General features: G+C 41.2%; 2 protein-coding genes and 1 non-coding gene across 8 annotated transcripts; 2 read left to right on the top strand and 1 right to left on the bottom strand.

Annotated features, from left to right (window-relative positions):
* The first annotated feature begins 1227 nt into the window (after nt 1-1227).
* On the top strand, nt 1228-5379 carry tha1 (threonine aldolase 1). The gene is made up of 7 exons (XM_061756094.1): nt 1228-1662; nt 2576-2659; nt 2742-2830; nt 3007-3192; nt 3960-4097; nt 4796-4988; nt 5063-5379. Exons 1-7 carry the CDS (start codon nt 1347-1349, stop codon nt 5371-5373), a joined length of 1317 nt encoding a protein of 438 aa, XP_061612078.1. The 5' UTR covers nt 1228-1346; the 3' UTR covers nt 5374-5379.
* A 779-nt stretch (nt 5380-6158) lies between these two features.
* On the bottom strand, nt 6159-6240 carry trnal-uag (transfer RNA leucine (anticodon UAG)). Its single transcript has one exon. It is a non-coding gene; the product is annotated as a tRNA-Leu (tRNA).
* Nucleotides 6241-6854: 614 nt separating this feature from the next.
* eef2k (eukaryotic elongation factor 2 kinase) lies at nt 6855-22551 on the top strand. 6 transcript variants are annotated; one of them, XM_061756085.1, is made up of 19 exons: nt 6855-6995; nt 9791-10049; nt 10366-10422; nt 12826-12926; nt 15852-15912; nt 15998-16035; nt 16718-16889; nt 16971-17120; nt 17360-17492; nt 17561-17688; nt 17777-17975; nt 19017-19075; nt 19158-19235; nt 19416-19472; nt 20481-20612; nt 20839-21027; nt 21100-21224; nt 21789-21967; nt 22117-22551. In XM_061756085.1, the coding sequence occupies exons 2-19, from the start codon at nt 9807-9809 to the stop codon at nt 22224-22226; spliced, it is 2211 nt and encodes a 736-aa protein (XP_061612069.1). In that variant the 5' UTR covers nt 6855-6995; nt 9791-9806; the 3' UTR covers nt 22227-22551. The 6 variants fall into 6 exon arrangements, with proteins under 6 accessions (XP_061612069.1, XP_061612068.1, XP_061612073.1 ...); XM_061756084.1 differs by having other exon boundaries at nt 6961-7101; XM_061756086.1 differs by having other exon boundaries at nt 6963-7096.
* Nucleotides 22552-22677: the final 126 nt, after the last annotated feature.

Below are 22677 nucleotides of genomic sequence, written 5' to 3'. Positions count from 1 at the left end.
AACTAATCGAATTGAATATAATAATGTATGCATTAATGCATTAAAATATATTTATAACATTATTTTTTATATGCATATATTATTTCTGCGGCATGGTGTTGACTGGTTAGCACATCTGCCTCACAGTTCTGGGGACCGGGGTGTGTGGAGTTTGCATGTTCTCCCCATGCCTGCGTGGGTTTTCTCCGGGTACTCCGGGTTTCCTCCCACGTCCCAAAAACCTGCGTGGTAGGTTGATTGAGGAATCTAAATTGCCCGTAGGTGTGGATGTGAGTGCGAATGGTTGTTTGTTTCGATGTGCCATGCGACCACTTCAGGGTGTACCCCGCCTCACCCCCGGCGATAGCTGGGATAGGCTCCGGCAGCCCGCGACCCTAGTGAGGATAAGTGGTAAAAAAAATGGATTGATGGATGGATGGATACATTATTTCTTTTAATCCTCAATGTCATAGGAATGGATTATTATACAATAAATACAATTTTATTTACAACACAAAATTTCATATGTATTTTAATCTTCATGATTAATACATCCATCCATCCATTTTCCACAAATCCTTGGATTCCTATAGTATAATACATTATAAAATATGCAGTATTACTTGTTTATTATTATTATTACTTGTATGTAAATAATGCACTCCATTTTACACTGTATTATATATAAAAATATTTAAATAATACTTTGTATACATGGTAATAGCCAAATAATATATTAAAATGTTAACAATACTATATTTAGTATACAAATATATCCATCCATCCATCCATTTTCTGAGCTGCTTCTACTCACTAGGGCCGCGGGCGTGGTGGAGCCTATCCCAGCTGTCATCGGGCAGGAGGCGGGGTACACCCTGAACTGGTTGCCAGCCAATCGCAGGGCACATAGGAACAAACAACCATTCGCACTCACAGTCATGCCTACGGGCAATTTAGAGTCTCCAATTCATGCATGTTTTTGGGATGTGGGAGGAAACCGGAGTGCCCGGAGAAAACCCACGCAGGCACGGGGAGAACATACAAACTCCACACAGGCGGGGCCGGGGATTGAACCCGGGTCCTCAGAACTGTGAGGCTGACGCTCTAACCAGTCGTTCACCGTGCCGCCTATACAAATATATTAATAATATATAATATTCTGTGTGATATAAAATAATATGACTAAGATATAATATATATATAATGGTGACGCTATGTAGTAAAAGCATATAAATGTTAATGTGTATATTTGCTTTGTATTTAAAATATGTATGTGGCGCCACTTAGTGGATGATATTGAGCTGTGCAATGTTGACTAGCTATTCTTATTGGGTCATCCATTAACCGTCCTGCTTGCAGGCAAGTCAATGATTATCGATATAATCGATCCAAAGTTCAATCACAAACTGAACAGAATCGACGTCAACGCAACAACGATGTCCCTAAAAACGTTTTGCTCCAAGTTTCTTTTTGGGGGTCTGGTCTTCGCTCGACGAGATGTCGGGAGGCGAAGTTACTACAACAGCGGGAGCTCCGGGCTCTCCGAGCCCGGCAGGGCGTCTCATGTCCGGGTGGTGGACCTCCGCAGTGACACGGTGACCAAACCCGGAGCGGCGATGCGCCGGGCCATGGCCGAGGCTGAGGTCGGGGACGATGTGATGGGCGAAGACCCCACAGTGAACGGTAGCCTCCTAGAACGAGTTAGTTAGCCTGTTAACTTGTTAGCAACTAGCAGTCACAGGACAGTGTATTAGTGCACGAATCTCTCTTGTATTCTGCAATCAATCATTATTTAAGCAAAATAGGAGCCTGGATTCATTTTATTAACTGTTTATTGAGTTTTTATTCAATTAAATCAGGTTTCTTGATTAAATAAAATTAAAGCAGATGATAACCCTGAATTCATTTAGTTATGTATTTGTTTTTTATTTTAATAAATTTGTATACATATTTTTAATCAAATAGATAATAGCAAAGTAATGTCATATTTTTAATTCAATACAATTAATAAAAAAATATGTAATTGAAAAATACAAAAAACTGCTCTGTATGAAACTGATTTAATTTATTTTTACTTTTCTTTAATAAAATCATTATGGATGTATTGAATTTGTATAGCAAGTTAAAAAAAGTAACAAAAATGAAAAACAACTTATGAGCCTAAATCAATTATTTTAAATTTTTTAATTAAATACAGTTGCTTTAGATTTATTTAATTTCTAAAGAAATTTGAAGAAGTAAAAAAAAAAACAGGTCTGTATTAATCTTTTAATAAAAAACAATCATTATTAAAATTTTAGATTTTAAAATTGTATTTAAAAAAGCTAAATATAAGCCTGAATACTTTGGGGGGATTTTATTTAATAATATTATTTTCCATTTATTGAATTTTGAAATTAACATAATTATTATTATTTTATTTTTTTTAAACCCCAAAAAACAAGGTCAAGTGTGTTTTCTTTTGCACTGTTCCCTCCCTAAGACTTTGATCTTGTGGTTATTTTTCTGGCGCCTAAATGTATTTGTACAATCTAATACAATGTGTACCTTTATATTGCCATTGTTAAAAAGGGTATTTGCCACGTCTCTGTTGCAGAGTTGCAGAAGATTGCAGCCGACATGTTTGGGATGGAGGCGGCGCTGTTTGTCCCTTCGGGAACGATGAGTAACCTCATTGCAGGTAACTTGAGACGCTTTTATCGGAAATATTTTTGTTTTTTTTCAGTAAGGTGGAAATGTCCGTTTTCCATTGATCACAATAGTGATGGTGCACTGCAGGGAGCGTGGCGATGAGATGATTGTGGGCGACCTATCCCATTTGCACATCTATGAGCAGGGAGGCAGCGCGCAGGTGAAATACAAACTGCAAACTTCTGTATACAGTCTGCATCCAGAAAGTTGTTGTTGTGTTACAGCCTCATAACAAAATGGATTAAATGACAGTAGTTTTGGGATGCACTTTATACTTTTTTTGGGGTATTTTTAAATACATTGATGTTTCATTGTTTAATGTGGATGTCGACACAGCTGGCGGGCGTGCACGCCACCACGGCCAATACCCTCGCCAATGGCACCTTGGACCTGGACCAGCTGGAGTCCAAGATCCGCCACGGCTACCCGGACCCTCACTATCCCCGCTCGCGCCTCATCTGCGTGGAGAACACGCACAACATACAGGGAGGACGCGTCATGCCACTGCCCTTCCTGCAGGAGGTGTGTGAGCGCATATAATGGCCAGGGTGGATGTTTATTTACTCAACTGCAGACGGGGGAGGCGTCTATTGGTGGGAGGCCTTTACTTACATGCAATTTGGGAATAATATTAATCCAGTTGCTGGTAAATTAGAATGTATGACAATTGAAACTTGAGTTCAGAGGGGAAAAATAGGACTATTATGTGGAAATGCGGTTGTAGATACTGCTGTTTTGGTTAGCAACAGTATTCAAATGGTTGTTCATATGTGAACAATAGTATTTATGAACAAAAACTGCATGAACAGAGGAAGAATGCCCAGGATTGATAAATTACCTTATTAGTGCATCATATAGACTGTTTATGTGCCTTGGTAGGTGCTGCTGTTTTGGTTAACAGTAGTGTACCAATGGACTGTCCGTGTGCAAACAATCGCGTCTTCAATCAAAATGATGAGAAAACCGAGGTAAACTGGGCAGAATTAATTAATTGCCTTGCTATTTAATCTGAGAGATGGCATGCCTCAGTAGGTGATGCTGTTTTGGTTAGCAGCAGTGTCCAAATGGGATCAAGAGTTAAGTCTTTGACGTGTCTGAAAAAAAAAACAAGAGAAATGAGAAAGATTGGATGGTACTAAAATGTTGCATAGCTCCCTGGAACATAGACACACAACATCGTGGAGGCACCAAATGTTTTCTGCTGTTTTTGTTAGCAGTTATGTTTTGGATGTCCGCGTGTGACAGTACAGTTATGACATCCTCTTCCTTCTGCGTTCTCCTGTCCAAAGGTGCGAGCTCTCGCCGACAAACACGGTCTGTCGGTGCACATGGACGGCGCGCGCCTGATGAACGCGGCAGTGGCCCTGGGGGTGTCGGCGGCGGACATACTGCAGCACACGCACACCGTCAGCGTGTGTCTCTCCAAGGTGGGATGATACAAAACACACCAGTCCCCCCACACACCTCCCAAAAAGGGTTGTAATGTGTTTTTCAATTAGAACAATAACACTACAATATTGTAATGTGTAAAAACATATTGTAATGACATAATTAAATTAAATGTGAAGAAATTAAACAGTTTTGCCCCATTTTTTGCTTCCATTCAATGGAACTTGTGCTGCTCCTTCTGGTGTGTGCGCCTTGGCCACCTGGGGCAGTATAATACAGACATGGATATACTGTACATTTAGCCAGTTTCAGCTCCTCAGTAAGCTGCTGTAATATGAGTTGTTCTTCGCAGAGGATAAAGAATATTTGCCGATTGTTACATCATCTGTCTACATGTGTTGCTCCACCTTTTGTGTTCAAATATCCGTTGTTTAAACGGTTATAACACCGCGACGCTGATGCTATTCGTTAGCCCGTCTGAAGCGTTTCCCATCGTGTGTTAGCATTAAGCGAGTGGACTTTAAGAAAATGTTGTGCATGTTTGAACTATACAACGTGTAATTTTTTTTCTTTTATGTGAAGTTTGACAGTATACCTCAACTGGAATTGGCATTCAACGGCATGAAGCCTCTTTTTCACTACCTGCAAAACTGCTGCTCTTAGTTGAGCTGAGTTCACTGCTATGTTCGTAGCAAGGCCAAAAGGTTCCTTGAACCTTTTCGTGTGTGTTCAATAGGGACTGGGTGCCCCGGTGGGAACCGTGCTGGCTGGGCCCAGAGATTTCATATCGCGTGCGGTGAGGTGCCGTAAAGCTCTGGGCGGTGGGATGCGGCAGGCCGGCATAGTAGCGGCGGCGGGAAAAGTATCTTTGCTGCAGATGGTCAAGCGGCTACAAGAAGATCACGACAACGCGAGAACCTTCGCTCAAGGTTTCTTTTTGTCACAGCGCACAATCTTCCATCCATGGCCGTCATAACAGCTTGTTTGTTTTCCATCTTAACAGCCTTGCAAAAATGCGAGCCGCCTCTATTCGCCGTCGACATGGCGGCCGTGGAGACGAACATCCTGCGCTTCCAAATTCGAGAACCCGCCCTGAGTCCCGCGGAGTTCTGCGACCGCATGGCCCGGGTGGAGGATGGAGAGGAGGACGCGTTGGGCCAGGGGGTACAAGTCCTCATGTACTGTCATTTTGGCAATTCTGTGAGAGCCGTGTGGCATTTGGGGATATCGGCCGAAGATACACAGCTGGCCATCCGAAAATTGCAGTTTGTCGCCCGTCAATCCTTGGTGAATAAACAACAAAGGGGCTTGTAAAATGTTTGCAAAGGGTCTTATCTTGAACATCTCTTTGAAAAACAAGCACACCTGGAGAAACTTTTGAACACTTGTTTAGTAAACTTAATTCCTACCACGACACAAAATTATTCAAGGGCAGGGAAAGTGTATAGCACGTAAGACCTGCTCCGTTTTTTAATCCAGTTCACCAACCATTTACATTATCAAGGGTTCTGTAATATTTAGGTAATTAAATTGTCTTTATCAATTTTATTTTATTAATGTATCACATTCCATAATTTTCTGATTAGTTTTGTGAAACACTTTTTTTTTTTTTTTTTAATGTTTTTAAAAAAATTTATAGTTAACAAAGAATTTATTAACAATTCATAATGGGATAAATGAATAAAATGTATAAATACAATTTGTATATATTCTTATTTGATTATATAATCGTTTAATAAATGATAGCTAATACAATCAAAAAAGAGCATTCGTTATTGTTTTGCAGTGCTGTACTAAAATAAAACATTTTATTTGCCAAGTTAGCTTTGCCGTTGTAAAAAAAAATAGTCAAAATGTATTCATGTGTATCCATTTATTTAATTCAGTCATTTGTTAATTGGTATGTTGTAAGTAATCAAATAAAAAATGTTAGTAAAATTAACATTTAAATTTTTCACTTGATTGATAAATTATAAACAATTGACTATGAAGCAATGTTGAAGCGCTGTTATATGGGAATGTTAGCAGCGACCCAACGTGCGTTTGGTTTCCCCCACAATAAATTTGAAATTGGATGATTAAAAAAGTAAAAACCATCCTGGCAGCGGTGGGATTCGAACCCACGCCATCGAAATGACTGGAGCCTAAATCCAGCGCCTTAGACCACTCGGCCACGCTACCGTTAGATACGTTCGCGAGATTTTGAATATACAAACACAGCAACAAATGCAGCACCGCGTATGGACAAAACCTAGTTCCCAATCTATATTGTGATTGTTCCCAATCTATATTGTGATTAATAGAGTAAATTCTAGCCGTGACTTTTCGTTTTTTGTGTTTTGTTTTGTGTGTGTGTGTCGAATAAACAGATTCTAAATTTGATGTAGCAGCAGCGCGAATGAAGTCTGGAAAATGACGGACAATGTCGAGGGAGGACGTGACGTTTGTGTACGATTATTTTTCGAAAGTTTTGCAGGGGTGTTTTTAAAAATGGCTTTGAAAAGACGTTGTAAAAGTACCACAAATGGTTGTCACAAATGGCCTTCAAGTGTTCAAGTGCGAGCATTTCCGCAGAATCAGTCGCTACATTCACAAGCCTCTTCCGAATTATAATGTATAAATTCCTGTGATGGTAGCTGTTTAAAAGCATCAAAGTAGCACTAAAATATGTCAAATGTTTATTTTGCTTCGATAATTATTATTATTTTTTCGTCTCTGAACAAAGACCTCCAGAGCCATGTTGCGTTTGTTTTGATATTTCCGACAGCCCGAAAAGGCGGCAGCCCGTGCGGGGCGGGGCTGCCGCGGAACACCGAGGTTACGTGCTGACGGTCCACATCGGTGTGGCGGCTGGTGCAACCGTCACGAGCAACTCCCCCATCAAATCGCTTGCCTCGGGACCCGCAGGGCTCGCTGGAGAGGCGGGGAGCGATCCGGTACGGTCAAACCGCGTTAAATCTTGCTCACGAGAGAAAAGCAGTTGGCCTGAAGACGAGAGCGCTTGTTTACACGCCTGTCACAAAGTGTCAAGCTACAGGTTTGGTGGGTTCGTTTAACGCATGCATATCATATTTTAATGGCTGAATCTTGATGCTCGTTATGGGGCTAGGGATTCCCTTTGCACTATGCTGCTATTGAATATAGTGCATCAATGACAAGCATGGTCCACTTTTGTCCCAGCTATAGCACACTTTTCAAAACATGCATAATCATCCGAAAATCTGCTCGTAGTTGACGTTCAGAATGGTACACGGTGACAAGTGGTTTACACGTCTGAGGTTCATGTTCGAGTCCTTATTTCAGCCTTCCTGTGTGGCGTCTGAGATCCAACACATGTCAAATGTGGCCCCTGACTATCCAATGAGGACAAGAGAAGTCCTTCGATAGTGCTGTTAATATATCTGCTTTAATCAGCCTGAGCTAAACATATCAAATATGAATTATATTTTTATTGTATTTAGTACCCATATAGAAAACACCTATGACATTAGAAATAAATTTTATTTCAGTAGCAAACAGTAACAAGTGTAATTTTTTTTTACTGCATGCTTTGAAGCTACAACTATTGTAGGTTTGCTTGGTTTTGTGTTGTGTTAAGGATAACTAATGCTAATTAATGCTAAATAATTGACTAATAAAGTGAGCTAACAGCATTTCTTGATGCAAGGTCTTGTGGTAATTGTTTCTCGCTAGTTTTGACTGCTTTGCATCAGTTGGATCGTTAAATGCGCCTTGTTGAACCCTTAATACAAAATCTGACATCTGATTTGAATGTTGAGCCATGTGGATTATTTATGTCTTCTGCGTCGGCAGTAGATCGCAATTTTAATAATTATAGATTATTATAATCTTTGTTTGGGGAGAAAGTGTGACATTTTCGCTGCATGCTTTGAATGTTGAAAAAGTAGCACGCTCTGATTGACAAATAATAATAATAAACAAAAGAAATCCGATTGTGTGAATGGAACTTTTTTCATAAATGATATAATTGAGGTTCTGGATTTGAATCTTGGCTGCCGGGTTCCTGTGTGAGGTTTCTACTGAGATCCAACACAAAATGTCCCTCCGCCTTTACAAAGATAATAATGCTCATGTATGATAAATTCCCATGTTTATGAACGCTAGCCTTGTTTGCGGTGCCCTGGAATGTTGTTCCTAAAATATTTTAACCCCTCGCATGGCCATTGAAGGCGACCAAAATATTAGCTCTCGGTATGATGCAGTTAACTTTTCAACTTTTATGCTTTATACTAGGTCACTGATGGTGTAGTGGTACACTTGCCTGCTTTTGGTGTGAGCACCGTGGGTTCAGTTCCCGCTTAGTGACGGTGTGAATGGTTGTCTGTGTCTGTATGTTATGGTGGCCTGGAAGTGCAAAACAATATAACAAAAGCCAAAACACTTTTACATTTCAGGAAACAAATGAACAAAAGCCAAAACACTTTTACAAAAGACGAAACAATTTACAAAAGACGAAACACCCGGAAAGGGAACGTCCCAGTTCACAAACATTCTTAGAAATCCCATGCCCTTTCTTGGCAAGACCCGCCCCGCTTCAACATGATTGGCTACGCAGATGGAATGACATGTCCATCCCAAATAGCGATTGTATATATGGGCGCCCTGAACAGAGAACCCGCATAGGCGTTTGATACTGTATATACAATATATTATATTTGATCGCATTTCTGCTAAACTATATTCATAATGTATAATATGCCTGTTGATGAAAAAGCATAGCTTGTGACCAGAATGTATGCAAGGTAGATCCCTCGCTCGGTACGTTCAAATGAATGGAGCCGGCAGCTTCCTTGCAAATATCCACACTTTCCCTTTAATTCTCACCAGCATCCTCTCGCTTTAACAACCTGCGTCTTCCTTAACTCTTAATCTATCTTTTTATGCTTTAAGAAATGTGATCAAGTACAATATATTGTACATACAGAATCAAACGCCTATGCAGGCTCGCTGTTCAGGGTGCCCATATATACAATCGCTATTTGGGATGGACATTATCGTTCCATCTGCGTAGCCTACCCTTCCCGCGATGCAGGAGCCAATCATGTTGAAGCGGGGCTGGTCTTGCCGAGAAAGGGCATGGGATTTCTCTAGGAATGTCTGTGTACTGGGACGTTCCCTTTCCGGGTGTTTCGTCTTTTGTAATTTGTTTCGTCTTTTGTAAAAGTGTTTCGGCTTTTGTTAATTTGTTTCCTGAAATATAAAAGTGTTTCACAATTTGTTATATTGTTTTGCACTTCCAGGCCACCGTAATATTTGCCCTGCGACTGACTAGCGACCAGTTCAGGGTGTAGTCTGCCTTTCGCTCGAAGTCAGCTGGGATAGGCTCCAGCGCTCCACGACCCTAAAACAGGATAAGCGGTGTTGAAAATGGATAGATTAATTCTTATATTAAGTCAGCTAAACAGCTAAACTAGCTGCTCCTGTTGTTAGATATGAATCCTAAAATAAAAAAAAAACACAGCAGCACAGGGGAAGACTTTAAAAATTGTCCATAGCTGTGAATGATTGTTTGCTGATATGTGCCCTGAAATTAGCTGGTGACTAGCCCAGGGTGTGCCTTGCCTCCTGCCCAAAGTCAGGTGGCATAGGCGCCCGGCTCACTTGCAACCAGAACACGACTCCCAACCTAAGTGCTATAGAAAATAGATTGATGGATGCCCCACCACCTGGTAATATTAACTATTGTCTTCTGTCTTTTTTTTTTTTTTAGAACACTAGTAGATTCAATGGAGGACGAGCTGATGTTCAGCATGGAGGAGGAAGGCAGCGGCACCAGGCCCTCTGACAAGAGGAGCGCGCCGAAGCAACGGGTGTCCTCGCTCACCGACGATGACGACGGCGAGGAAGACGACGCCTTCATCTGCTCTATCCTGGACGACCCCACCCGAGAGATCTGCCACTACATGCAGAACGTGGTCAACAACCGCCCGCTTTCGGACTCTCTTCCCAAGACCGACTTCTTGTACAAGGTGAGAAAGTGGGACATCGTTGCTGCATGCTTTGAATGGGGAAAAATAGCGCCATTTGGTGGACCAATTTAAAAACAAGAAATTGAAATTCACTAGTCCAAATTAAGATTTTAACATAAAGGATTGCATTAATTTATGCCATTATAAAGCTGGGATGAAAAATGACATTTTCAATGGGTCCTTTTTTGTCACTTTAGGAACACAATGTATTTTTTATTTTTTTTTGTAGCTTTGCCAAAACATCATTGTTTGTCTTATTGCATTATGTGCTGTGCTAAAGAAAAGTGGTGCGTTTTCTTCACCTTTTCCCACATAGAATCAAACAGAGCATTTGCCGGAAGGTTCGTACCACGTTTTGTCTGAGAGTGCACGGGTATGTTATACTATTTAAATTAATATACTATACTATACCGTCCCTTCACTGCTGAACATCTATACCACCTCCCTCACCTGTTTTGTAATGCCTTTTTTTCCTTTAACTTTAACCTTTTTCCAACTTTTCTCTTTTCTCATGTTGTTATATTCTATTCATTTGCATGATTTGTTTTGGAACGCAGACACTTCATGAGGTACATCTGCACCATGTATTGAGCTGTAACAAATATGATACACAGAAGTGAACATGAACAGCAGCAAGAATAGGGAGCAGCGTTGTATGTAGCAAAAAAACTATATACAGTACTTTACACTTACCAGTAGTCTATACATAAGCAGTGGAGTGACAAATATGTATACATATGTATAAATATGTACAACAAGCAGAAGTGCTTGCTTTCAGCTGTTCATTGCCTCTACAAGTTGAAGTTTATTTGTAAACTAAACATAAAACACAGAGAATTACTCTATTTGTATTTAACCAAACAACATAAGTTTGCCTTAATGCTAAGAAACAACGCAAAAGCCGGGCTAACGAAAAAAGTAGTAGATATAATCCTTGAAGTAATTGATATTTGAACACAAATGGTGCAGCAACAGCACATGTAGACAGACAATATAACAACACTCGCAGGCATATATTCTTTTTCCTCTCCGAAAATGGACTAATTATATTACTGCAGCTTACTGAGTTTAGAAGAGATGGTCTTCTGTGTATTTATTTTGTAAGTAATATTCTGTCTCCTGGTGGCCAAGAACACACCAGCACAATGTCAATGGGCATTGAAGCATGAAATCATGATGCATATACTGTTTAATTCTTTACATTCTGTTTAATTATTTTTTATGTTTTTTATTTAAATGATTATAAAATTTTATTAAGTATTAAATTAAATAATTAAAACATGTTTTTATAAAGTACAATACTGTGTCAATGTTTTTTTCTTGTTAAAAGCATGCTACAAATTTTATATAAAAACTATACTGTGGATAATATATAAACAGAATACATTATGCTATGCGTACTATGAACTGTTCGGAGATGGGCATGTGAAGCATAAGCAGCAAGATTAGACAAGACAAGACAAGACAGTAGCATAACTGTCTTTTTGTTTTGTTTGTTTGTTTCTCAAGAATTTGAATTTGAATGTGCATGCGTACCTAATGTTGTTGTCCATAAGTGCACATTAAGCTTTTCGCGGTTCCATGTAGGTAATGTTTGGCGAGCCGGAGAAGCGATACTTTCACGTTAGGGCTCTAAACTTGAACGAGACCTTTGCTAGTTAGTAAGCAAACGTGGCAGCGGTGGCATACAAGGGAGTGCACGCTGCCCTGGGCGGTAAAGGATTAAGTTGCTTGACATGACGGATGACCCCGCCCGCTAAGAAAGTTATTATCAGACATGACCGCAGATGGCTACGAGAAATCATGATGTGTTTGGCGTGTCATCCAACTTGGTTCCTGCTTTATTGCAAACAAGTCACCCCTGTTTTACATTGGTGTGTCTCCAAGTTCATTAAGTCGATTAATACAAAAGACACAAGAACAGTATGAGCGTTTTGGCAATTTTTTCCCTACTTAAACAAGTCCGTGTTTTAAAACCATATCTACCTCAATAAACATATAAAATATGAATTTAAACCCTGTATTAGTAGAATTAGTATATTAAAAAAGACAAAGTTGGATATGAAAGACAGAGTATCATTTCAGTATTGAGGCACCCTTGCTGAAAATAGTAACAAGTGACATTTTTGCTGCATGCTTTGAATGGAGAAGAATAATTGCCATCTGGTGGACAAATGTAAAATAAACAAATAAATAAACAATCCAGTAGTCCAGATTGAAATTCACATTGGGGAAAAAAAAGAGGGGATCAAAAATGTAATTTTTAATTATTTTATATGGGACATTTTTGTCACTTAACTATCCACCCTCATCTGTCCCAAACACTCAAAATGATAATATTGTTGTCCACTTTAAACAAGTCAGTCTTTGAAAACCACTTCCATCTGAACCTAACACATCAAGTATTTTAACCCTTTAGTAGAATTAGTTGAGAAGACCTATGAAGTTGGACGCGAAAGGAAGTTATCATATCAGTAGTGAGGCACTGTTGTGGAAATTGGTAATGAGTCAAATTTTTGCTGCATGCTTTAAATGGGGAAACATGGTGCCATCTGGTGCACAAATTTACAAATGAACAATTGAACTCCATTAGTCCAAATTGAAATCCTCAACATAAATGACTGCAATAGTTAATGTTCTGATCAAAACAATGGCATTTTCAGTGTTTTGAATGAACTCAATCACTCTTGCTGTACACCCGATTTTTCCATCTGAAAAACAAACAAAGAAGGTCATTTCAATTTTGAAAACTAATTGAATCTGCTTGTTGCAACAGGAGACATGGAAAAACGCCATTATAAAGGCTAAAGCCATGCCGGACCCCTGGGCCGAGTTTCACCTGGAGGACAAAGAGACCGAACCCTGCTTGCGCTACAGGTGGGAATCCATTTAACATTGTATTTATACGTGTTTGTGCTTCCAGTCAGTGACTTGGTCTAGATGTTGGCATTTATCATCTTGTTCACATGTACTTATCTCTTGTATTGACCACAAAGTTGGACTATCTGAAGGGAAGTGTTTCTTCCACAAGATAAAATGTGTGTTTTTCTTTCCTTTTAAGAATGGGCCCTTTTCAGTTGTCCAAACTAACTCAGATTGCAGGTTCGTTGCCATTTTCGGCTCGTATGTGAACACTCCAAATTGGTTCAGACACCTTTGAAGTGAACGAAACTCAAATCACATCAAAGGCTGGCTTCACACTAGTAACCTCAAATCCAAATCAACGGTATGGTTGCGCATGATCTGTGGCGGTAAGATAGTAGTACGATTGTTAGCTGGCGTGATGAATCTTGTTTGAGGTAACTTCAGGTAGAGAGACAAGCGCAAACAGGTGAAATCGCTGACTTAGCAAATGCGTCTTCGGTTTAGCATGGCGTCTAACTGCGGCATTGCTGTCTCCATCACTAATCCCCCTACCGTGCTTTCTTCCTGGTTGCATTCTTGTGAGCAAAAGGAGAAGAGAACGATCTTAAGTGGTTTTGTTGTGACTCATTTTGATACCCTTGGATATTTTTTTTTTTTACCCTGTGAACAGGAAATGAATGGACCAAATTTACAATGTCAATGCAAAAGTACTATTGCTCCACTGAGCTTCCTGTTTACATTCTTGCAACTAATATTTACCGTGTGAACAGGAAATGAACAGACCAAATGTAACTATTGATTTGGATCAAACAAAGACGTAGCAAGATAAATCCTTAGGAGAGGTTCGCTTAACGTGCAAATCAATGTAAACACGAAGTGAGGAAAATTTGGAAATGGATTCGCAATTGGGCATGTGAACGCCAAAGTAGTGTTGTTCCAACTTTAATTGGAGCTGCACATATACCTGATGACAGTCATGATAATAATTTTGTGTAGCTTTATAATTCATAATAATTGTTGTTACGAGTGTGCTCCAATCAATACCTTGTTTACTTCCTCAGTGCTGAGCGCTTTACATTTAGCGCCACTGAGTCAGACCCAGTTCAGCCTGGTCCAATTGAACCTGCGGTCTAGTTTTAGGACAAAAACAGCAGCTCAAAGGGGCCTGTTTGCCTGCTGACTGTTGCATTTGGATGCAGAAACCCTGAAAGCTTAAGCGCTGGCTTCTCAGACACATTGCGCCACGTAACGTCATTGGCAGACGCACAATGCAGGAGGGGTTTATTTTGCTGAGTTTTCTGTTCACATTGAATCTCTTATGTAAGCTCCAGAGAGAGAGAGAGAGAGAGAGAGAGAGAGAGAGAGAGAGAGAGAGAGAGAGAAATGGAGGGAGTGGCGGTTATTCATGTGCTAATTTTACTCTCCTCCTCCTCTTTATGCTCACTTTAGTATCATGGAGCCAAACAGTACATTGTGTTCTCAGCCCGATGTGGTTTGTAGGCCAAAAACAATACTTTAAATGTGTGTCGAGTTGAGCTGCGCTCCTACACTCTGCAAAGTGTTCACTAACTTCCACACACATATCGGGGCCAAGACAAACAGACACGCTAACCAGGTGGTATGCATACATGGAGGGGGGAGGGGCGGAATAATAAAAGAATAATTTAGAGATAATGCAGCGTTTCACTTACTTAATGGAGTGGGTTGTGTTTATGGAGAGCATAACAAATGGTGCTGCAGTGAGGTCCGGCGACTGATTTGTGACGGGCGGGTGAAACCAAACAAAACACAATTTTTCTTTTCTGCACTTAAGATGCGAGTTAGTACATGTTAGTGCGAGCATGTGACGTTAAAAGGAAATCAATCGATCAATCAAAAGTTTGTTTATAAAGCACTTTTCATGCATGGGAAATGTAGCACAGGACAAACGGTACGGCAAATGAATGAATGAGTGAAATGTAGCACAAAGTGCTGTACAAAATTAAACAGGTATACAACAACACGTTCTAAGCATAAACACACACACACATACACACACCTGTACATGTGCATTTACACACCCACAGAGCAATAAAATGTAAGAGAATGAGAAGAAATAAGTCAAACAAGGAAGTGAAATAGGGAAGCACTATCTTACTTCATCACCTCTTTGTAGGAAATGCCACTTAATACAAGGAAACAAATAAAACAAATAAAAGGAAGAATTAGAAATTCAAAAAATTATACAAGATTGAGAGAATAAAAGCTCACAAAAATCTCACAAAATCAGATAAAGTTAACATCAGTAAGAGGACATGATAAGAGGTTAAAATCAATAAAGATGCAGAAAATGTTAAAATAAATAAATACAAATAAACAGAAAGATAGAATCTACTAAAACTAGTTTAGTTGATAGCTAGGCTAAAAAGATGTTTTTCAGCATCTTCTTTATTGCATAACGTTTTTTAATTATTGAAAACACCATTTTGCATGTTAGTCAGACATTTACAGAAAAGAAAATGGTAACATTGAATTCATGCTTTTTCCGTTGTTGTTTTCAGCTATTTTTGGCATATGCTTCAAAAATATAATAAATACGTATTGAATGTTTTTTTTTTTCCATTATACTCAAACGTTTTCAGCAACTGCTTTATTATTATTTTATTTTTTAATATTGACTGCAGCTGTTTTGCATTATAGGAAACTATTTTCTGCATTTAAAAAAAATGGTGTATCCATACCTTTTCCATTATAGTCAGACATATACAATAACTGCTTTAAAATAATATTGCATTTGCGCTCTTCTCAGTATAGTCAGCTATTTTCAGCAACTGCTTAAAAAAAACACTCCTAAATTTCCTGTGTACATTATATTTAGTAAAAAAAATAAAAATAAATAAATACATTTAAAAAAGGACTTTTTGCATATGAGGAGTAAACATTCGGAATGCATTGCAGGTATAATGCCATCACAGGCGAGTGGGCCCAAGACCAGGTCCACATCAAGATGGCTGCACAGGTATTATTATGTTGGGGAACACGTTGATAGGCACTATTGCAATGTAAATTCTATTTAAGGCTGACTATCTTTATCTCTCTCACAGCCGTTTGGGAGAGGAGCCATGAGGGAGTGTTTCAGAACGTAAGTAGAAATATTTCCTTGAAGCGTTCCAATGTGTGTGGTGGAGTCTTGCTCTAGTGAACCAGTTTTCTAAGCACTTCCATAAATGGGGAAAGGCTTCAAGGGTTTTGCATTTAGACTTTTGTCCGTAAATCAATACAAGTATTGATGCTAGGGATCTTCTCTATACACCATAAAACCAAACATGGCCGTTATGTCAAGAACTATGCACTAAAATGCTCATATTCGAAAAGTCAGCCCCGAAAGACGGTTTCACTTAGAAGCATGAGATTTGGTAAGTGTGTCCATCATGAGTTGACCAACATAAAAGTCTGTAGAAGCCATGCCCGAAAACACACAGGAAGTCAGCCATTTTGGTTTGAAGCGAGCATTACAGGGTTTACTTACTAACGTTTGCTTAATGACTAGCAAACGTCTCATTCAGGTTAAGAGCCCTAACGTGCAAGTGTCGCTTCTCCAATCCAGCCCATTCCACGGGTGCTTCAAATCTGGATTTGTCCTAGAGATTTTGCCCAATTGTTTCCAAATTTGAACCTTGTATATTAGACAGATGGTGGGTAGCCCCCTGTATTTTTTTTTCCAGCAAACAGTGAGGCTGACAGAAACATTTGAGAATGGGGAATCGTGAATTGGCAATAGTTCCCTGTTCCTGAAGCCCTTTTCAACTGGTCTTTGCTCGCAGGAAGAAGCTGTCTAGCTTCTCGCACAGCAACAACTGGAAGTCGGCCTGCAACTATGTCTCCAAGCGCTACATGGAGACGGTGGACAAGAGCGTCTACTTCGAGGACGTCCGACTGCAGATGGAGGCCAAACTCTGGGGTGAGGAGTTCAACCGCCACCGGCCTCCCAAACAGGTAGACTAGACCCAATCGCATTTCCACATTGAGACAGAAGACCAGTCTTAACGTTTGGAAATGGTCGTCAACGTGGGTCAGGTGGACATCATGCAGATGTGCGTGGTGGAGATGACCGAGAGGCCGGGAAAGCCGCTCTTCCACTTGGAGCATTACATCGAGGGCAAGTACATCAAGTACAACTCCAACTCGGGCTTTGTGCGGGATGATAACATCAGACTAACGCCACAGGTGAGTTGGGGGTTAATGGAAAACTTTGGAACAGTTGAGTTTGCATTTATCTAAAGCAGGGGTGGACAAAAAAATTATGTATTCCATTCTGCAATAAGGCAGCAACAAAAGAAAATGTGGTTGCTTTCCCGATGTAATGTATGTCTCCTGTACTTTATAACATTTCAACTACATACAATTTCTGAGGGAATTGGAATTCTTAGATCCTGAATAGTCATCTGTTGTCTTGGGTCCATCAGGCATTCAGTCACTTCAGCTTTGAGCGTTCGGGCCACCAGCTGATCGTGGTGGACATCCAGGGTGTAGGCGACCTCTACACCGACCCTCAGATTCACACGGAAAAGGGAACCGACTTCGGCGATGGGAATCTGGGTACGGATCTCCCCTTCTTATGTTTAGGACATCATTCACAGTCAAGTCAGGAGTCTTTGTGTCATCAGGCGTGCGAGGCATGGCGCTCTTCTTCCACTCCCACCTGTGCAACAAGATCTGCAAGAGTATGGGCCTGACGCCTTTCGACCTGTCCCCGGCCGAGAGACAGCAGCTGGACTGCACCAACAAACTTCTGGTTGGCCATCTCCCCTCGCTGACCACACCTTCCACCTTCCACCTCCCTCCAGCTCCCCTTCTGATGTTTCCCTACTCTCTCACTATAGAAATCGGCGAAGACGGTGCTGAGGGGCTGCGAGGAGCAGTGCGGTTCCCCCCGCGTTCGCACCATGTCCGGGAGCCGGGCGCCGCCGCTGCTGTCCCGCCTATCTGAGACGTCGTCAGCGGACGAGAGCATGAGCGACGTGGACTCGGTGCCTTGCTCCCCACTGGTGGCGCCCGCGTTCATGGGAAGGTCTCCGGTCGGTGCGTATGTTAATTGGAGACACTGGAGTTCCTAAAGTTGGGGAAAAGCGTAAACCGCTTTCACACAGAGAAAAGATGAGCCATTTAAGTAGACGCGGTCTTTTCACACAGAAGCCAGTGATGATCTTGCCATTTCACACGACAACACTGCATGATTAGATAACGTCAGCACCAGTGTCTGGTGTGACATGAAAAACCCTTAGGGCTGGTCGATATGACCTTAATATTAAATCAATAGTTATTTCACCCCAAAAAAATATTTTCTCATTTTTAGCGACCCCTACCCCCCACCCCCTGCTCATCGTAAATCACAATGACATTCTTCAAAACTTGCCCTTTCTGCAATTTTCTTCATACCTCCTGATGCCAAACAAGCTTTGACATTTTTTTTGTACTATTCTTCACCTGAGCATAACTGCTGTAGAAATAGAAATTAGTGTATTAGTGGGACTGAGCCATTCCACAAATAGCGCAAAACTTCCAAAGATAGCACCAAAGCACTACTTTTCTATTAGACAGTGATTTGGGGGCATCAGAAACAGCCTAAAAACAGAGAATAGGCAAGTTTTTCAGCAAGTGACGCAGGATAGCCGTCCCCCCCGCCCCTGAAAAAAAAATATATAATTTAGGCTTTTTGAATTCCTCAGTAGTAAATTCGAATAAGTGGGGGAATACTGAAAATAGTTTTTCCTTTACAGGTAATGTAAAATCAAGTGCTTTCTCTTGGGGGAAAAAATCCCCTTTTGTCAAAACATGTCTCTAACCACAATCTGTAATAAAGTAACATTTAAAAATGCTATAACATAATAAAATTAGCTGTAAAACTGCGCGGTTCAAAGAGTAACGCCGCTCCCCCTCCACCTCTGACGATATTTTCTCATGTAGCGTTGTACAGGCACCCGCAGCAAAATATTGTAGCTTGGAAGCTCATGTCGCTTGGAAGCTCATGTCGCTTAATCAGTTATTTTATTTTGTATTTATGCAACACAGCCAAAGTGGCTTTTAAACTATCAATGTTACATTTTTAAAAAATGTTTACAGGCTTATTCTTCACTGGTATGTATGAACAGGAAAGACTGGACAACGCAAGGGAACACCGGGTATGAAATGAAACTTTTGAGCCCATACGGTGGAGTCCAGTGAGCTGACAAAATGTGACATTTTGTGGGTTTGTGCGCGTAGGAGTCGGACAGCGGCGGGGACAGCGGCTACCCTAGCGAGAGGAGGAGTGAGGGGGACCCCAACGACCACCCGGACGGGGTAAACACTCCAATGTGACCAATATAGAGGTTTTTATGTATTCTTAATGCATTTTTTAAACAGTCATTAGTACCTCCTGCCTGTGCCTGTTAGCTTCTCTTGCTACTGTTGTGTATTTCACTCTCCTTTCTCCACACGACAGTTGTTTTATGATGCATGTCTTGTCCCAAAATGCTGTAGGCCCGCCACCACTACCAAAGACATTATTCTGAGTCGGACGAAGACAGTATCAGACGGGTAAAGCAACATACGAGACGCCGGTGTGCCACATTTAATCAGTTCATCATCGGGGACGTCTTTTCCCTCTCCTTCCTTTGTCCTCCACTTCCCTCACAATTCATCCGTCCTTTGTGTTCCCGCACTAGAGGGCGCTGGTTGCTACGCCGAGAGGCTCCGAGAACCCAAGTTCAGCCTCTGATGAAAACCAAGGGGTGATTTTTGCTGTTGCATGGAGGCTCCAAAAGCACGACATCTGCCTGTGCAGCATTGTGTCTTTGAGCCCAAATACACTATACGGACAAAAGTTTTGCTTCAGCATTGCACCTACGGGAAGTTATTCATGTTGAGGTCAGGGCGCTCACATTCTTCCACAGCAAACTCATCCAAACATGGATTTATAAGCAGAAAAGGGCTTTAATGAAATGTCCAAAAACGTCTTATGAATAGAAGCCTGTCCCAAGACTTTTGTCCATGTGGTGTACATGCAGCATGAGAGATTTGGTTCAATTGCTACACATAGAAAAATCAAAGGCAAACCAACCATCTACCTCTTTCCACGTGTGTGTTCATTTTTTTCCCCTCTTGTGCATGTTTGTTTTTTTCTGTGTTTTTCCCGTGTGTGTATGCTTTTTTTGTGCATTTTGTGTTTCTGTATGCGTGTTTTTCTTTGTGTGTTCCCATTTGAGTGTGTTTGTGTGATTCTGAGTGTTTCCTTGTTTGTGTATTTCAATGTGCAATTCGATGTGCGACTTGCATGTTTCCACGTGGGCTTCCATGTGCAAGTGTTTCTGTGTGTTCTTCCGTGCATGCCTTTATGTGTGCGTTAATTTTTCTGTGTGCTTCTGTGGCCGCCTCTCGTGTGATTTTTTTTTTTATTTTTTTCCCCATTCAAACCAACAGGCCTGCGCTCCTCAAGTTGATCAAGTAGAGCAGTACGGCCTTGCTGAGGGAGTGTGCTTCATTGATGTTGACACAATAGAGAAGTTGCTGATCAACCTGTGTGTGTGTTTGTGTTTTTCCATGCAGCTTACAGAGGAGAAGTGGAGCTTCTTCCACTCGTCTCGCTCTCACGTGCACAGACCGTCCTGCGTGGCCACCGAGGTGGAGCGACTCAGCTCGCTGTTCCAGAAGCGCCTCGGCCAGTCCATCCTGGGAAAGGTGAGAAAACACACCTAGAAATAATCCACAGAGTCCAAAAAATAACTCCATGGCCATATACATGAAATGTACATGTCATGTAATTAATATTATTGGGCAATGTACGTGTCATGGTTATGCCAAGACTCCTCTCACCAGTTAGTCATGAAAACCGCCACCTTCCTAGAAAAAAAACTAAACAGAAGGAAAGTTTGAGTTTTGTAGCTTAAACATTGCTGGTGTCCAGGTACACCTGGCCATGGTGCGCTACCACGAGGCGGGACGCTTCTGCGAGAAGGACGAGCAGTGGGACGAGGACTCTGCCATGTTTCACCTGGAGCGAGCCGCCCAGTGCGGCGAGCTGGAGGCCATTGTGGCCTTGGGCCAGTGCTGCCTACAGCTGCCCCACCACATCCTGCCCAACATGGAGCTGGAGGTGCGGCTTCCTCCTCCTGTCTCTGGTCTTTCTGAACTCATTTGACCAGTGAAGTTGTTGTGTCGCTTTCAGGAAAACGCAGGAAACAGGATGAAAGGCTTCAAGTATCTGCTGCAGGCTGCCGAAGCCGGCGACAGATCTTCAATGATCACGGTGGCCCGAGCTTTCGACACGGGAGTTAATCTGCCAGCCGACAGGTAGGTAGAGCGAGGCTTTTACTTCAATGTGTGAAGATGTGTCATTACTGCCCCCTGGAGTAAATTCTCTGCCAGTTGTCAAGGTCTGTAATTCCCAACCACTGTGCCGAGATCTTCAGATTGGATTTCCCTTTTTTTCCCCATTTAATTTTCACGAAAATGATTATTCATTTACTACAAATAATGTATTTTTATTCATTTATCTATGCCAACGACATATAGTGACATGCAGAACAGTTAACTACTCTTCCACTAGATGGCAGGAGGTCTTGTTAACCTGCATAATCCACTTGTTGCTATTCATTCAACAAAATAATAGTTTTGTATAACAATAGTCACACATACCTGGGAAATATTTTTTAGGAAAACTGCATTAAAGCACACTGAAATTCTATTTTGTTGGGGGTGTGTGAAGATTTTAAAGCCTTACAGTCAGTGTTTAGAACGCCGCCTGTCAACTTTTTCAACATTTTTAGAATACAGTGGTTCAAAAAGTTTCTATAATGTGGACATGGCCTCAATGCTTTCACTTTTCCTTTTTTTTTTTTTTTTTTACCACGACAGACAGCAGGACTGGGAGGAGGCGATCCGCTGGTACGACAGCGCGTTGAACATGGATGAGCACGACGAGGGCGGCGAGTTCGACGGCATACAGGACGAGCCTCGCTACCTCCTGCTGGCCAGAGAGGCTGAGATGTTCATGGCGGGGGGCTACAATCTTGAGGCAGACCTACAGAAAGCAGGTGAAGTCACAACAATACCGTCAAGCAAGATTCAGATTTCAAACTTGCCTCACAAGGCCAGGGCTACCTGGCCCAAAAAAATAATGTCAGCATTTTTTCCTTCAACTGTTTTTCCCACCACTAACCTCTCGCATTGTCTCTCCCTGCAGGCGACCTGTTTACACAAGCGGCCGAAGCTGCCATGGAGGCCATGAAGGGGCGATCGGCTAACCAGTACTACATGAAAGCTGAGGAGGTGTGGGTGCTGATGGAGGAGTAACTGCACTTGTGCACATTTTACCAAAAAAAAAGTCCTTCAAGTGTCCTGCCTTTTTTTGTTTTCTTTTTGTTTTTATATAACAGTTTTTTAGCTAAGAGTGCTTTGCGTTTCAGCTTCATCGAGTTTTCTGGGCAAGATTCTCTTTTTTTTCGGGAAGTTGCTCTTTCATTGTTGAGTTTGTCTTCTGTGAATGTGGTCTGTGGAGCCAAAACCAATACAATTGTTTAGCTAACACCTTTCTATTGGAATACTGTATGGTTAAAAAAAGAATTACAATCAGAGAATAGAAAAATAAATCAATAAAGTTTGCATTTTTATTAGTAAACGCTTGTTGCTAAAGTGCAAATTCTCTCTCTAATGTGCAACATGATAGCGGTGGTATTTGTCAGTGGGTGGGCAAAGTTTTGAGCTCAGGGGCTATATTTGATTTTTAAAATGAACAGATGGGCAA

The sequence above is a fragment of the Phyllopteryx taeniolatus genome, chromosome 19 (assembly GCF_024500385.1).
Source record: "Phyllopteryx taeniolatus isolate TA_2022b chromosome 19, UOR_Ptae_1.2, whole genome shotgun sequence".
Lineage (NCBI taxonomy): Eukaryota > Metazoa > Chordata > Actinopteri > Syngnathiformes > Syngnathidae > Phyllopteryx > Phyllopteryx taeniolatus.
This window is presented reverse-complemented; position numbering and strand designations above follow the sequence as displayed.